Source organism: Odocoileus virginianus, chromosome 6, assembly GCF_023699985.2.
Source record: "Odocoileus virginianus isolate 20LAN1187 ecotype Illinois chromosome 6, Ovbor_1.2, whole genome shotgun sequence".
NCBI lineage: Eukaryota > Metazoa > Chordata > Mammalia > Artiodactyla > Cervidae > Odocoileus > Odocoileus virginianus.
The window spans coordinates 46,383,564-46,401,365 of record NC_069679.1 but is presented as its reverse complement, the minus strand read 5'-3'; the positions used below and the strand labels follow the sequence as shown (position 1 = coordinate 46,401,365).

General features: G+C 37.7%; 1 protein-coding gene across 4 annotated transcripts in view; it reads right to left on the bottom strand.

Annotated features, from left to right (window-relative positions):
- Positions 1 to 17,802, bottom strand: part of MYO5A (myosin VA) — a 198,522-nt gene that overhangs the window by 117,253 nt on the left and 63,467 nt on the right. For all 4 annotated transcript variants that reach the window (XM_070469262.1, XM_070469263.1, XM_070469264.1 and 1 more), the window contains exons 2-4: positions 11,443 to 11,553; positions 8,050 to 8,221; positions 4,668 to 4,812 (exon numbers count right to left, since the gene is read on the bottom strand). In XM_070469262.1, the coding sequence (XP_070325363.1) occupies positions 4,668 to 4,812; positions 8,050 to 8,221; positions 11,443 to 11,553 (428 nt within the window). The remainder of the gene's footprint in view (positions 1 to 4,667; positions 4,813 to 8,049; positions 8,222 to 11,442; positions 11,554 to 17,802) is intronic.

Sequence of the window (17,802 nt, the reverse complement as noted above, 5' to 3'; positions counted from 1 at the left end):
GGCTTGGAGCAAAAGCACCAGTGTTGGACATGAAGACACATTCAATCAGAACTTCTACCCCAGCTGAAGAATTCCTGTGATACCAAGTTGGTAGAGAAAAGCTCTAAAACAGGTATGAACCTAAACTACCAAAGCCTGTCAGTGATTAGATTCTGCACCTTCCTCCCGAAAGCAGTTGGGTGGTTTAAGCTGCTCATGGCCCTGTGGCAGTTGTCCAGGTGAGGTAGACAAGAATGTGAGAGCCCCTTGCTCTAGCTCTTTGCTCCCATCACCTCTCCTGTCCCTCTTCAAGCAGAGAGGTGCCCTCTTTGCCCCTTGTGGATGAGAAGTCTCCCTCCAGCTCTGGCCCCATTGGTAATAAATATCACTGACTGGATTGTTCCAAATATTTATGATCAAGATATTGAGAGCTGCTCAATACCACTGCCCCACTGTGTTCTTTCAGTGCTGCTTGCCACTGCCTGGTATTCCTGGCAGAGATGAGGATACTGCAGCCTCCTTCGGCTGTGGAAAAACTGCCTACCTCTCCTTCCATCCCTGAGATGCCTCTGAGGTCCTACCGATGATAGACTCCCAGTGGGTTCTCTTGGGCTCTAGTTCCTGGAGAATGTTGTACAGAGTTTACATCTTTTTAAAAAATAAAGACATATATATCACTCTTATCCCCAAGATGTGGGCAAAATTATCTCATTATCTAGGCCTTGCTCCATGGTGTATCTGAGTCAGACTGTATATTTTGTTCCCAAGACTTCATTAAAAGCAACTTGGAAGAGAAACAAATAAAGAAATACAAATATAAAAATGTATACAATAAATAATAAATATACAAACTTGTTTATTGTAGCACTGTTTGCAATTGCAAAATGTTGCAAACAATCTAAGTGACCATATATGGGAGAGTGGTTCAACAAATTAATAAAGTAAGTGGGGAAAAATTATTTTTCTAGGTAACTAGGAAATTGGTACTTCATATTATGTAAGACTAAAGACAAAATGACCTGGACACAAATATTGCACTTGAGTGGTAAATTTGTTTTTCACAGAGCTATGGGTTAGCATTTCTGAAACTAAGAATATTCCAGGATTGAGCAAACAAGTAAATATACTGAGGATAAAGAGAGTCAGGTTTCTCAAGATCAAAGAAAGAAGTTGAAGAAAAAAGAAATCAAGAATAAAAACTGCGGTTGGGGACTTCCCTGGTGGTCCAGCAGTTAAGAATCACCTGCCACTGCAGGTGCCATGAGTTCAATCCCTGATCCAGGAAGATTCCACATGCCACAATGCGCCACAGCTAGAGCCCGCGAGCCTCAAGGACTGAAGCCTGTGTGCCTAGAGCCCGTGCTTCACAATAAGAGAAGCCCACTCACTGCAATCAGACAAAGCTGGCACACAGCAACGAAGACCCAATTTAACCAAAAATAAATAAACAAATAAATAAAATTAAAAAAAAACACAACAGAAGACCACCATATGGTACCCCAAGACTAGTCAAAGCAAGAATAAACATCAATAAAGATTTTAAAAATAAAGACAAAATATAAATTAAATAAAAACTGTGGTATTGAACTGCAATTGGAGGAATCAGTATGATTTTAATGGTGTTATGGTTTTAAATATATATACATTATATAGACACAGGTGTGTGTGTGTGTGTGTGTGTGTGTGTGTGTGTCTAAAGATGTGCAAAGTCTGTGCTACTTAGGGAAAGGTAAATTAAAACAATACTAGGATACCATTCCTCACCTGTCAGTTTGGTGGAAATTTTAAATTATGACAACACCTTCTGTTGATGAAGGTGTGGGGTGGGGGGCAACATATTTCTTAGCTGTGTGCACTGAGAAGGTTTACAGGGAAGGATACCCAAGTAGTGAATGCATCTAGCACCCATATCTTAGTTTCTAAGTACCATTTCTTCAGTACAAGGAACCAGGGGTCCTTGATGAAATGGCTGAATTCATTGGGGGTTGGGGCAAGAAAATTAGAAAATGAGTCAGGTGGTGCTAGAAAGTAAGGAAATGCTCAAAAGATGATGGAGAATGTGAAAGGACACTAGAAAGAGCTCTCAATGGACAAATCTCAGACAGTTTGAACAAAATAAATAATAATAGTAATGTAGAATAGGTAAAGAATCCGTCTGCAATGCAGGAGACCTGGGTTCGATCCCTGGGTTGGGAAGATCCCCTGGAGGAGGACATGGTAACCCACTCCAGTATTCTTGCCTGGAGAATCCCCATGGACAAAGGAGCCTGGTGGGCTACAGTCCATGGTGTTGCAAAGAGGTAGACAAGACTAAGCGACTAAGTAACGCGTGTAAATGCAGAATAATCCATAGTATGAAATACATGTCCATGAGTTCATCCTGATACAAATACAAAATAAAAAATAAGTAAGTTGAGGGGGAAAGAATAGCTTTCCCTTAGATTATATTCATACCTGTAGAAGGAATGATGGAAATAGCAACCACCCACCTGGCAAACACCACAGTAATAACTGCTGCAGGTAAGAACTGCTGATGGATGTTAAAATTAGTGAGTGAAAGTATATTATGAGAAACAGGATATTTGCATAGTCTCAAAGTATTTTCCCACAAGGTACTTACTAATTTCAAAGTTTAAAATAATCACCTTAGGGACTTCCCTGGTGGTCCAGTGGTTAAGACCCCATGCTCCCAATGCATAGGCTTGTGGCACATTTTATGGGTGTAAATTAATTCATATAAGTGGTAAACATAATATCATCACTGACTGATGCATATTTTAAAACTGTCTGAAAACAAAACTGAACAAAGGGAAAAGAAACTTGCCATTAAGAAGTCATGCTGGAGTCACAGAGGAAATATTAAGGAGGTAATATTAAGAAACCAAAGCAAATCAAAGGGTAAAAAGCCAGAAATATTCATATAAACCTAAAACTGTGAATTACCAGTAACAAGGATGGTGAGAGCCAAGCTTTCATATTTAAAAATAGTATTTTCAAAAAAGTCATATAATTCTTTATGAACAGTAAAAAATTTTTCAGGGATTATTTTTAGGTAGGGAATACCATGTAATCCCCTCTCTGCCCAGTAGCTCTCTGGTTCAACTTGTAAGGTGCTAACATTGTTCTGCAGAGCTCAATACCAAACAAACAAAATACTGGCAGGCTTTTCTACTGGACTGGCCAAAAAGTTCATTCAAGTTTGTTTTTCCACAAGATGTAGTGGAAAAATCCAAATGAACTCTGGCCAACCCAATATTTCAGAGGAAAAAAATTATATCAATAAATGGAATTTTCTCACTTTTAAACATAAAAGTAAACTTTTGGTTACTATTCTATAGAAGAATCTGAAATAATATTGACATGTAGAACAAAATCATGTTTCGCCATTTTATATTTAATATGTCGATATTTCATAGTGTCAGACTAATTGATTTTGAAATCATTTTACCAATACATTTATTTTTTAATGTTCTTTTTCATTATGGTTTATCACAGAATAATGAATATAGTTTCTTATGCTATATGTAGGACCTTATTGTTTATTCATTCTGTATATAATAGTTTGCATCTGCTAATCCCAAACTCCCAGTCCATTCCTCTTCTACTCTGCCTCACCCCTAGAAACAAATCTATTCTCTATGTTCATGACTCTGTTTCTAATTTGTAAAAGTTCATTTCTGTCATTAGCTTTCTCACCTATAAAATGACAATACTAAAAAAAAAATAATAATAATAATAAAATGACAATACCAACCTTAGATGAGTCCTGTAAGGATAAAACTACTTAGTAAATGGGAGGCAATTAAACAGTGCCTTGCACAGAAAGAGTACTTAATAGCTGTTACCTGTCATTAGAAGTATCAATACTATTTTACTAACAAGAGGGTATAATGACTTCTATTGATTCTGTCATTGAAATAATTCTAAAATTCTGTTACACACTGGTCCAATTATGTACAAACATTCTCTCTTGTTGGAAAGGAGAAAACGAAAAACTCTGCAGTATTAGTTTTCTCTCCATAAACTGCTTGAGGGTTTCCAGTATCATATTTATAACATGCCACATCCTTACCTATAGACTAGAGAAATAGGTTAAAAATAGACTATTCTTCAATGCATGCATAATTTTGCATTAAATTATATTATCAAGAGCATAATCTAGTCTTGAAAGTAGATTTTTCTCATTCTCCACTCTAAAAATATTAGGGTTCCACAGTTATCATCAAAGACATTTTCCTGATGCTGTTCAGGATCACTGATGCCCTAAAATTTGCTAACTTAAAACTCACAGTTTCCTGTTTGACTTACCCCAGATACAATCAGATTTCTATCAGCATTTAGGCCTTTTAGTTCTGGTCTGCCACTCACTAGCTGAATAACATTGGGCAAGTCACTTAATACTTCCAAACCTTGATCCATTCATCTATAAAACGTAGTAGCATCTGTCCTTGAATAGTCACAGGATTATAGTGAGATACCAAAGGTAATTTTTAAAAACTATATGTCCTTTTACAAATGTTAGGTTATTTTGATAATAATTCAAGCCATCTGAAACAAATTAATTGAGGCTGTTTATTTAATAATTTACAAATTGTTATTCACCGTATTTTAAAATATCTGTGACTCAGTAAAGAAGAAATGATCACATCCAATAAAAGTAATGAAATAGTAATAGAGCTTCCACCAACCTGGCCATTTGCTTGTAAGCTTCTTCAGCTACTGCAAAGATATGTGGATCCATATCACCCATGTTCTGACCACTATATGCATTAATAATATCTTCTCCATAAATAGGCAGCTGTTCATAAGGATTTATAGCTACTAGAACTATACCTGGGGAGAAAGGTAAAAAAAACAAAAGAAGTCAGTAATATCCTAATGGGCATATCAAACTTGGTAAAGTGAGAATCACAGTTAAAATCCAATTAATATTAAACTAACAAATTGTTAAGAGTCAAAATATACCATAGCATTTGCTGGTGAACCATTAAGTCCTAATTAAAACACCATTTACAAACAGCACTAGGTTATTTAAAGTAGTAAAATCTGTGGCAATATTGGAAGAACTTCAAATATTTTTATAACAGATTCATGTAAAGGGATTTTTTTAAAAAATGAAGATGTTTATTATAATGTTATTCATAACAGTGAAAAGTAGAAACAAACAAAATACATAACAGAGGGACAGTGGTTTATGTATAGCACAGGAAACTATATTCTATATCCTGTGATAAACCACAATGGAAAAGAACATGAAAAAGAATACACATATGTACAACTGAGTCATGTTGCTATATAGCAGAAACTAAATATGACATTGTGAATCAATTATATTTCAATAAATTTTTTTAAAAAAGGGAGAGTGGTTTAATATGTATTATTATATCTATGTGATCCAGATCATGTTTGTTACAAATATTAAGTGCCATAGAAAAACACAACACACAACTATATATAGACTGATTCCAATTTTATATTTATTTATACTCTTTTACATTTACACACAGGATATAAGACAACTTAATACTGGTTATTTTTCAGTGGTGAGTTACATGTAATTATTTTTCCTTTTTTATACTTTTTTTTTCATATTTCCTTAAATTTTATAGCAGATATATGTTAACTTTAGTCATTCATTCAACAAATATTTGACTACAATTAAGTTTTGAGTCTTTTCTAAGTGTTATATTTATAGCAGTAAAAAAAAAAAAAAGACTACTCTAAATAGAGTATAACCTTTAAAAATTGTGTATCACTATACTGTACACCTGTAAATTACATAACATTGTAAAGTGAAAGTCAAAGTCGCTCAGTCATGTCCAACTCTTTGTAACCCCATGGACTGGGGCCCACCAGGCTCCTCTGTCCATGGAATTCTCCAGGCAAGAATACTGGAGTGTGTAGCCGTTCCCTTCTCCAGGGGATCTCCCCTACCCAGGGATCGAAGCCAGGTCTCCTGCATTGCAGGTGGATTCTTTACCATCTGAGCCACCACATCAACTATATTTCAATAAAAAAAATTTTTTAAAAGGAAAAATCTTTGTCCTCCTGGAACTTGTAATCTAGAGGGAAATTCAGACAATAAATAAGAAAAAAAATATATATATATATTACAGGATAGATAGTAAGGAAAAGGGGGGATTAAACAGAGAAGGAATATTGATGACTAGGAGGAGAAAATATAGGGTGGACAGGAAAGGCTTCACTGAGAAGGTAGCATATGTGCAAGAAATATAAACTGAAGAAAAAAATGAAAATTGAGCAAAAGACTTAATAGATAGGAAAGAAAAAGAGCAAATATCAAGGGTATAAAAAATATAAATTCTTTTAAGAAGAAAAGATAGCTGTTTCTGCTCCAGACTGGAGCCCAATGAAGAAATGTTGAGCACCAAGTTGTGTACACGCAGCAGAGACTTAGAAGGGAATGGATGGAAATCTCAGACCTGAGACTCAGGAGATAATACTTAATGAAAGAAGGATAAAAAATCAGTAGAGAAAAAAGAGCTAGAGAAAATGAAGAATAAGAAGGAAACAGAGAAAGAAGAAAAAGAAGGAAAGGGGGAATATACACATGTGTATGCTTAACTGCTAGGAGAGGGAAAAAAATAATCCTGGGCTGGGTTACTGGCAGATAGTACTGGGATGAGCAGGGCCCACGCAAGCAAATCAAGCAAGAAGTATTATCGCAATTCAAGTCAGTCCTGCAGTGCTAAGCAATTGAGAAAAAGAGAAAACATCTTGAAGATAAGTCTTTGGATGTCTACTCTTCAAGTATTGGTTTTTGTAAGAGATGAAAATAACTTGCAAATCAGTATTGAATATGACATACGACTTCTATGCAGAGAAAAAGCAAAAGATGGACACAGTTCTTTGTATTCTGAGTAATATTATGTAAGTTCATAAAATAGTTTATTCAGCATAAAATGCAACTAGTTAATGAACACTGGTAAATCTTTTGAGAATCTGTATGCAGGTCAGGAAGCAACAGTTAGAGCTGGACATGGAACAACAGACTGGTTCTAAAAAGGAAAAGGAGTATGTCAAGGCTGTATATTGTCTCCCTGATTATTTAACTTACATGCAGAGTACATCATGAAAAATGCTGGGTTGGATGAAGCACAGGCTGGAATCAAGATTGCCGGGAGAAATATCAATAACCTCAGATATGCAGATGACACCACCCTTACGCAGAAAGTGAAAAAGAACTAAAAAGCCTCTTGATGAAAGTGAAAGAGGAGAGTGAAAAAGTTGGCTTAAAGCACAACATACCGAAAACTAAGATCATGGCATCTGGTCCCATCACTTCATGGCAAATAATTGATGGGGAAACAGTGGAAACAGTGGCTGACTTTATTTTTCTGGGCTCCAAAATCACTGCAGATGGTGACTTCAGCCATGAAATTAAAAGACGCTTACTCCTTGGGAAGGAAAGTTATGACCAACCTAGACAGCATATTGAAAAGCAGAGACATTACTTTGCCAACAAAGGTCCATCTAGTCAAGGCTATGGTTTTTCCAGTGGTCATGTATGGATGTGAGAGTTGGACTATAAAGAAAGCTGAGCACCGAAGAATTTATGCTTTTAAACTGTGGTGTTGGAGAAGACTCTTGGGAGTCCCTTGGACTGCAAGGAGATCCAACCAGTCCATCCTAAAGGAGATCAGTCCTGGGTGTTCATTGGAAGGACTGATGTTGAAGTTGAAACTCCAATACTTTGGCCACCTGATGCGAAGAGCTGACTGATTTGAAAAGACCCTAATGCTGGGAAAGACTGAAGGCGGAAGGAGAAAGGGATGACAGAGGATGAGATGGTTGGATGGCATCATCAACTCAATGGACATGAGTTTGGGTAAACTCTGGGAGTTGGTGATGGACAGGGAGGCCTGGCATGCAAAGAGTCGGACACAACTGAGCAAGTGAACTGAACTGAAATCTTTTGATAACACTGAAGTGAATATGTTTCTAAGAAAAGCTCCACCCACAGCCTTCTTTCTCATGCAAATTATTTCCATGGTTATGTTCATTAGCAAAACGAATTCACATTTCACTCAGACAGCAATGCACACTCACCACAATATGTATAAATAAGTTTGGAATCAATAAAGCGAACTCTGAGATTATGGAGTACAGCAGGTTCGTGAAGATAACTGAGGGCTGTGAGGTCATTTTCACCCACAAGTATGTCAGGGTTTCTTAAATGAGGCAGTTCCTTGGTCTTTGGATCGAGACGATATTCCAAATCCTGAAAATGTACAAGATACAGCATCTGGATACATCATGGCAAAAACCTGATACAGGCATGTATTAATACATTTTGATCATTTTCTCTTCCTGATTTGTTTCTCAGTTATTAAATACATTTTTTCCTGGTACCTCCCAAAACCACAGAAATAGGTGGAAACAGCAAAAAATAAGGAGAGTATGTTTTCACTAGATGTATTAACTCATAGCAACATTTTTTGCTAATACAGTTTGAAAAGTCAAAGCCTAGAATTATTTTTTCTACCTAGTTACTAGGCCAGATGATTTTCTATGGGAAAATAATTCTTTTTTACGCTCTTCATCTGGTATAAGTGACAGACAGTATAAGACAGTGGTAAGAGCTTGGCTCTAGAGCCAGATCAACGCAGGTTCAAGTCCTGAAACTGTTATTTACTCCTTGTGTGGTCTTGTGTATGTTATTTAACCTTAATATTTCATTTGTAAAAAGGGCATAATGGAAATAGCTCGCAGGTGTATGGTAAAAATGAAAGGAGACAATGTTTGGTATGTGGTAAGTACTCGGGAACTCCTCAACCCAGAGAGGCCCAAGAATCCCTTAAAATTAGATGTTAACACTTTGCGTCTATGCATGTATGTGTAAGTACCTACACATATGTGCATTTCTTTAAAATACAGTCCATAGCTTTTATTATACTTCTGATGAAGTGCCTGGCCCTCCAAATTAAGAAGTACTACTCATTTTAAGGAATATGGTTTTATGGCAAAGTTAAGCATGGAGACTGTCACTCAACTATGTACTAAGGGGAAACCACACACAACACATGAAAAGGAAAAAAACAAATATAATTGCAGAGATGGACAAGTTAGCTTTGTAAAAAGACTTTTGCTAATACTTTTGTTAATACTAAAAAGATATACAGAGGTCAAATGTTCAAATCAGGTTGGAATGAATTCTGCAAAATGAGGAGGAAATTTTTATAGTCTGACCCTCGACCTCTCTTTTTCTGTTTATTAGGGTCTAATGTCCTTTTCCAAAGCTGACTAGTCTTTGCGTTGGTTCCTGCCATACAAAAAATGGCTGTGTGATCTCAGGCAGACTGCTTAATGTCTCTGGGTCTGGGCTTCTTTACTTGGAAAATAGTTACAATACCACGTGCAAACCCACAGATTTGCTGTGAGGATTATAATAAGAAAATATAGTCTAAAGTACCTAACGTGCCTCACAGAGTGGATGATCAATGAATATTGAATAAGTTAATTCCTTATTTGGTAATTAAGGCCCTTCTAATCTGGTCTAATTCTTCCTTGCCTTCTTTCTGAATAATTGCCTTGCCTCTGTTTTGCTTTCCTGAAATTCATACTCTACTCTACCACCAGTGAGTCCTTTCTAAAATAGAAAACCTGGCACTCTTCTGTTTAAAAACACTACAGTCACTTTCCAGATATACCAGTTGAAGTTTAAGAGTTGCGGCATGAACACCAGGCTCTCTGTGATCTGGTTCCCACCCCCATATTCCTGCCAGTCCTCTCCCATCAAATCCCAACAACATGAAACTTGTACCCCCAAAGGCACAATACTGTGCATGCCTCCCTGCCCTTGCCGAGGCTCCTCCAGATCCCTGAAACACTCCTCCTTGTCTATTCATTCTTTAGATGATGCCTCTCTGGCTCTTAGCCTTCATCATCCTACGACCAGTTTCCACTCTGTTCTATTTTTGTTTCTTATTTATATTTATTATATCACATGTCACACTATTCATAAGTATATGTAGTTTCTTATTTGACATTAATGTCAGAGAGCATATTGTTTGCCTCTTCTTAACTTGATACATAGCAGGTACCTTAACACACTAGCCTTGAACTAGAACACACACCTTTCTAAATCTCTGTTAAGTCAACTTGTGACATTCACTATCTCCAAAATATATTCCAAGTCTCACAAAGTCTATCCCGTTTATCTTTGTTAATCCAAATTCTGTCTAGTCAAAACTCTTCCTTCTCTTGGGAGTCTTCCCTGAAGCACCCCACAGTGATATTTCCCTCTTGGGAACCTAAAGTCCTCAGTGTCTTTACAGTACAGCACAGTGGTTATGAGAGCACAGACCATAAAGACAATCTACTGGCTTAAAGTCCCAACTTCATCCATTAATGCCTGTATAACTCTGAGCAAGTCCCAAACTTTCTCAGTCTCAGGACTTCATCCATAAAGTGGTAATAATAACAGGCCCACCTCATAGGATTGTTGTGAAGATTAAGTGAGTTAGAGGATATAAAGGATTTAGAACTACACCTGGTACATAGTAAGTGTTCAATACATATTAACTGTCAGGACAGTATGACTCACTTGGCAATTAATCATAAGATTATCTTTTGACATTTTTAGTACTGCAGTACTGAACTACTTTTTATATCCTGCATTCTCCTGGCTAGATTATAAATTGTTTAGGGGAAATTAATGTCACACTAAAAGTGTGACATGCCCTGTCAAATGCAGTGGAGAGAATAAAAAGGGTGGAACGAAGAGTCTATTCTGCAGTGAATGCAGGTGGGAAAGTATACAGACACAACTGGTTATAGGTTTTTCTGGCCACCAGCAAAGAGTTTTAGAGATAATAGCTTCTAAGTAAATATTTTTCAAATACCTAGTTCCAGCAAATATCATATCTCAAGCTGGCTCTTGAAATGTTATTTTCTTAGTTAATATGAATTATTTAAGTGATACCCTAAACAAAATACAGGTAAACAGGAATACCTATAGGAGGATTAGATGCGAATCTAAATCAGGTCATAATAAATTCATATATATTATCATATGTGAAACGAATAGCCAGTCCAGGTTCAATGCATGATACAGGGTGCTCAGGGCTGGGATGACCCAGAGGGATGAGATGGGGAGGAAGGTTGGAGGGGGGTTCAGGATGGGGATCACATGTACACCCATGGCAGATTTATGTCAATGTACAGAAAAACCAATACAATATTATAAAGTAATTAGCCTCCAATTAAAATAAATAAATTTAAAAAATTCATAAGCCAAAATAATGGATTTTTTAAAGTATCTGCTATTTTCACTAACCCTTTGAGATAGAAAGTTGTCTGCCATTTTTATCAGTTAAGTGAAAACATTAGATTAATTCAAAATATAACTTCCAAGTGAAGTTAAGTATCCCACAGCAAATTTACCCTTTTGAATTTCCTTCACTTTATGCCAATAACAACAAATAAAAGCAGAATTCCTACCTTTCCATCCTCAAGGTGAAGCAGGAGAACTTTATCTCCTGGCTTATAATCTTTGAGCAGCTCTGCTGACTTCCAAACTTCCTCAGGATCAGGTATCCAAACCCTGGCAAACTAGAAGACAAAAAGAAAAAATTTTAAACCAGCAATTCAATTACTTTATAATGATATTAAAAAATCATGGAAGTATTTATAATTAAACAGTTTATGAACAAAATAAAACACAGCCAATATGAAATTTAACTTTCAAATTAGCAGATGAAAAGTACTTTAGCCTCAGTAGTACCATCAAGCTCACATTATTGAAAGGCACACTCTGTACTGGGGTAATAATTTCAAAATATGTGCAATTCAAATCATTATGCCATACATCTTAAACTCATACAGTGCAGTATGTCAATTGTATTCAATAACACTATTGAAGTGGTGGGGGGGGACTGTGCTCTGAAGAAAAAGGCTTGATTAAAATTTGACTTTGCCTTATATTAAGAATGCTACCCAAAAATTTAATTTTAGATTAAAATGTACATATAAGCCTATTTCTTCACTGAATGCAGACTTTCATGGGTTTCAGAAAAGATTTGGAAGCTGTGATATGGTGGCTGTGCCAGTTTCAGCAGCACAGCTATTTTTTCAATCATAAGATTTAAAATTGGAATTTTTTATTGTAGTCTTCGTCCTGTGTTCTGCAAACCCTGGGTGATTTCTCAGGATTTGGGGGGGATCATCATGGTATGAACGGAGGGGCCACAGCTGTTTCACATACTGGACATTTGGAATTTGCTTTGAAGAAAACTGTTGCTAATTTTTAAAAACTGAGAAGGCCCTGCTGTCTATATTTTGTCTTCATTATTTTATAAAGATGAGTGAAAATGGTAAAATGGAATATTCATCCTAGCCTCAATATCATGAAAGAGGTATCAAGAGGAGTTTCTAAAACAGCAAATTTTTAGCCTCAACTCCGCCCTCTTGACTTAAGCCAGTTTTGAATTTCAGATCCATTTTGATTGGGTCCTCCAAACACCACAATGAGGAGGTATTTTATGACTGTTTGGATTCCTTAGAAAGGAATCTCCCTTTAAAACATATGTACACTAAACCTTGGTGCCCATTTTCAGGAATATATCACATATAAAAATATCACCAACACCAGCCTTTCTCTATTTTCTTCAGCGCTTTTATTACTGCCTGAATTTACTTATGTTATTTCTTGTTAACGTATTTACTTTTTTTCTTACTTTGTTAGAATATAAGTTCCATATTAGTCTTGTTCAACACTCTATCAAGTGCATGTGTATCTGCTACACAGCTGGGCCCTGAGTATTTGCTAAAAGGATGCCAATCCTTAAACTGAATAAAAGTGAGCATTAAAAAAAAAAAAGAAAACAGAACAAAACCTCACCCATTGCTTTACTTATCTCTTATTATCACAGATTCATGCAGATTTTTGGTCTGAACAGTTTGTAGAGAAAAGAGTACCAAGCCTGGTTATGGGTTCCAGTCCCAGGACTCCCAGATTGGTCTTTAGCTTTTATTTCAGGTATTTGCAAGATGAGGGATGACAGCAAGACTCATCTAGTTTATCTCCAAGGTTTATACACACAGAAACTCTGTGAAAAGCATAAACCAATATATAAGTATGGGCTGAGATTGTTATTAAATGTTTTTCCCATAAGAAGTGATTATTAATGTTATTCATAAATATGTTACTACAACTTATTTCATAACTTTTCCCTCAGTTATACAGCCCCTTAAACTGAGTAATATCCATACACATTACTAAAATTTTACTCATTCAATAAAGATTTCTGGGAGGCTCAAGAGGAAGGTGGTACATGTATAATCACAGCTGATTTGCCATAACTGTTGTACGGCAGAAACCATCACAAAATTGTAAAGCGTTTTTCCATCAATTAAAAAATAAATTAAAAAAATAAACATTTCTGTTTACTAATTGCTTCCACTCTGAAGCATACTTCAGAAAGCCAGTATTTCTATAACTTCTTCTGAAAGAATTTACTAGTTCCAAAAAAGATGTCTAAAACATGAGATTCAGAGTCATGAAATAACCTACTATCTTGACTGACGAAAACACAAAAAGCAAAATGGGTCCAAGTGAGTGTGTAGAATCAGGGCTGACCTGCTCTAAACATGAGTTTTCAACTAAATTTAGAAAGAAGTGCCTTTGTGTTTTGTCCATAGCAAGCTCTATCTCAGATTTCTACAAGTATTTTGGAAGCAGTAATGAGCTGGTACTTTGCCAAAGGTTTTATTTCCAAGAGCCAGATGTTAACAACACTTACAGATAGAAGACAGAGGCTAAGGCCCTTACACTCACCAGTGGCAAGATATTGAAATACCAAACATCACTCTGACAACCAACTTCCCCTTTATCTTATCTCTATCTTTGGGAAACGTATCCAAGGAGAAATAGATCAGAAGTCAGTCTATTATTACCACTGTCTCTTTACTATTCTTTTCCATCTTAATCAGCGACGATCAGTGACTCTGCAGAAACAACTATAACAGAACTAGGTCAGTTGGGGAAAAAATATATATACCTTAGATGCTGAAACAGAGAGGAACCTCAACCTGACAACACCCCTTCCTATTGCCTCTATCACCTCCAACCCTACTTTCCACTCTGCCCTTAGGCCCCCAGAGAAAATACACATGGTAGCCCTGATGAAGAGGACTAAGCTTGTTCAGCTACATCCAGTGTGAAGACTGAAAAGGAAGACAAGAAGGCAAGATCCCAAGATCATATGAGAACCTAAAAGAGAGATGTGTTAGCAACAGTCAGAGAGGAATCAGAAATAGGAGTGGATACACCTACCCACTAAGTCTGTCCAGATACCTAGTGAAACCGAAGCAGTTAGTGAAAGATAATCCTAGCCAAGGTGAACCAGCCCCGACAGAGTTCCCAGCAAGACAAGACAAGGGAAGGTCCAATGTCTAATAACAACTCTGTTACCAGCTGTCTCCATTAGCTAATAGAGGGTGAAGATTTCCTGCAATGCTCCCCATTCCATTTTCAACTCACACTACTCTATCCCTCATTACCTTGTGAGTCCTTCAAATGCCTCACTTACGATACCTCAGACCTCCTACACTAGACTGCATGCTCCTTAAGCCATCTTTGAACCCCATCTAGATTGGCTCACCTCCTTGACCACAGTTAGTGGGACATTTGTGTTGATTCTATTTAAGGCAGAGGTAGGGCAAGGGGAGGAAAGAAAGTTAGGAGAATGGTGAAGAGAAGTAGCAAAGAGAAACTTCACAGACCCACCTCAGGACTTTTCCTGAAGCCACAAAGCACAGCTGAGGTGGGGTAGGAGTCAGAGACTCAGAGAAGAGACTCGTGGAGTAGCAGGCAAAGAAAGAGTGAACACTGACGCAGAAACTGTAGGAGAAGGGAAAACAAGGATTTTGGGGTATGAGGCACTGTGACTAAAGCCACAAAAACTGTAGGACATGAAGAAAAGAGAAAAAGGCTTAAAACAGAAAACACTGAAGTATAAATACACGTCAAAGATAAGAAGCTTGCAGGGAAAATAAAACCCATCTGTCGTACAACATAATTTATGACGAGGTAAAGCTGACTGAGTCTAACGGGAGAGCCCTGGACAAGCGGGTTCAGGGGACATGCCTGCACTGGTCCCTGCAGAGAGGGGCGCCAGACAGCATGGCTTCTCCGGGTTACACCCATCCCTGTGTGCTGAAGAGGCAGCAGTCATCACTCTCATTGTATTCTATCACAATGGCGACACTCCAGAGGGCCTTGATTGATGCAGGTGACTCACTGGAAGTTTCGCGAACTTGCATTTTGTCAGTCAAGGAACCCAGAAGTTTGAGCGTTCAGAATAATAGTTTCTGAGGCCTCAGACACCTTGGGAATAAGACTGACCATAAATGACCAGTCCCTAAATCCCAAAAATCCGATCCATGTGATTCTCTCCCTTCCCCAAACTCCCATGCACGTTATTTGCTTACAGACAGCACATATGCACATCTTTCATAGTTCCCCTATTAAGTCATAAGCAGTTTGGCAACATGGAATCTACTTGGTTCAATTTTAATACCCCATTGAAAACATTCACAAAAATGAATGCTTTATGTGACAATTCAAACAAGCCTATAATAAGAGAAATCCTGAATCATCAACACCCTTTCCTCTGATACCTGACATTAACATTTATAGCCAAATGGTTACTAAGTAATTCATATAACCCTAAAGGCATGTTTTTCAGGTAGAAAATTTAGGAACTACTATGTTAAAGCACATAATGGACTTTGCAGAAACTACACACACACACACAGTATCTGTTGACATAATAAACTCCCATATACCCACCACTTAGGTTCAGGATTAGGACCTTACCCCTCAGTGGAATATACTCTTAAACATTTCATTTTCCCTCCATTTTCAATCATCACTGCCACTGTCTGGTCATGCCAAACTATGGGTTTGCTCTATCATAAATAGGCCCTTGCTTTCAAACAGCAGACTCCTATTTATCCTTCACATCTGTGTTAAAGTACTGCCTTCTCTAAGAAGAACTTCCTGACTTCCCACCATCATTTGGCACTCTACTCTCAGTGTCCCCATTACTTCATGCAATTTTCATCCCACTAAACGATGACTTTGCTTGCCTATCTCCCTCTACAGGCTGTTGGTTCCTTGAGAGGAGGAGTGCGTCTCATTCAGCTTTGTCTCTTCAGCATTTAACACAGGGCCCATCTAATAATTTCTTAATAAACCTTTATTACATGAATGTTCTGGCCTTAGACGTTATACTCTAAGAGGGTAGCTTAAAAGAAGTATCAGAAAGAGGCTCCCAGAATCTTCTAAGGGTCTCTAATTTCTAGAAGTAGAGAAAGATGAAAGTGACTTTGGAGAGCTGAGTTATATAGGAAATTTTGGTTTGAAAGAAGGAAAAACAGCCAGACAGGAACAGAGCAGAGAAGTAATGAAACACCCTTTCCTCCCCCAAACAAACCTCCACCCCTTCATAATTTATGTAGAGTGGAAGCTACACCTTACTTTCAGAACAGAGAGCTCCACTCCCAATCCCAGCACTCAGAAGGCAAAGAGGTGATGTGAACACCATTTCCACCAACTATCTCCTACAGGAGCAAAGTGGGGAATGGATGGAAAGAAAGGTAAGCCAAGGGGTTGGAGCAGGGAAAGAGGGTCACACCAAAATGGGGGAAAGAGAAAAGAACAGCTGCGGGTGAAGAAAAGGGGCATTCTGGGGGGGGGAGGGGGCTGGAAGTGAAGGGCAGAAGTGCCCTGTGCCCCTCTGAGGCTTTTTAACAGATACAAGCTACCTCACTTCTCTGCACTCCACTCCGCTTTACTGTACTTTGCAGATGTGGCCTTTTTTACAAACTGAGGGTCTGCGGCAACCCTGTGTCAGGCAAGTCTACTGGCACCATTTTTCCAACAAGATTTGCTCACTTCATCTCTGTGTCACATTTTGATAATTCTCACAAAATTTAAAACTTTTTCATTCCTGTTATATTTGTTATGATGATCTGTGACCTTTGATAATACTATTGTAATTGTTTTGTGGTGCAGTGAACCACACCCACATAAGATGGTGAACTTAATTGATAATGCTGTGTGTGTTCTGACTGCTCCAACTACTGGTTATTTCCCTGGCTCTTCCTCTCCTTGGGCCTTCCTATTCTTCAGGACACAACAATTGCCTAATTGATATTCGGCAAATTAATAACCATATAATGGCCTCTAAGTCTTCATGTGAAAGGAAGAGTTGCAGGTCTCTCACTTTAAGTCAAAAGCTAGAAATGATTAAGCTTAGTGAGGACAGTGCATTGAAGGTTGAGCTAGACCAAAAACACTTACACCAAATAGTCAAGTTGTGAATCCAAAGAAAAAGTTCTTAAAGGAAATTAAAAGTGCTACTCCAAAGAACACACAAATCACTGATATGGAAAAACTTGGAGTGGTCTGCAAGGAAGATCAAACCAGCCACAACATTCCCTTACCAAAGCCAAATCTACAGCAAGGCTCTAACTCTCTTCAATTACATAAAGGCTAAGAGGTAAGGAAGCTGCAGAAGAAGAATGTGAAGGTTGAAGGAAAGAAGTCATTTCCATAACATAGAAGTGCAAGGTGAAGCAGCAACTGCTGATGTAGACACTGCAGCAAGTTGTCCAGATGATCTAGTTAAAATACTGAAGGTGGCTACCCTAAACAACAGATTTTCAGTGTAGACAAAACAGCCTTATTCTGGAAGAAGATGCCCTCTAGGACTCTCATAACTGGAGAGAAGTTAATGACTGGCTTCACAGCTTCAAAGGACAGGCTGACTTTCTTGTTAGAGGCCAATGGAGCTG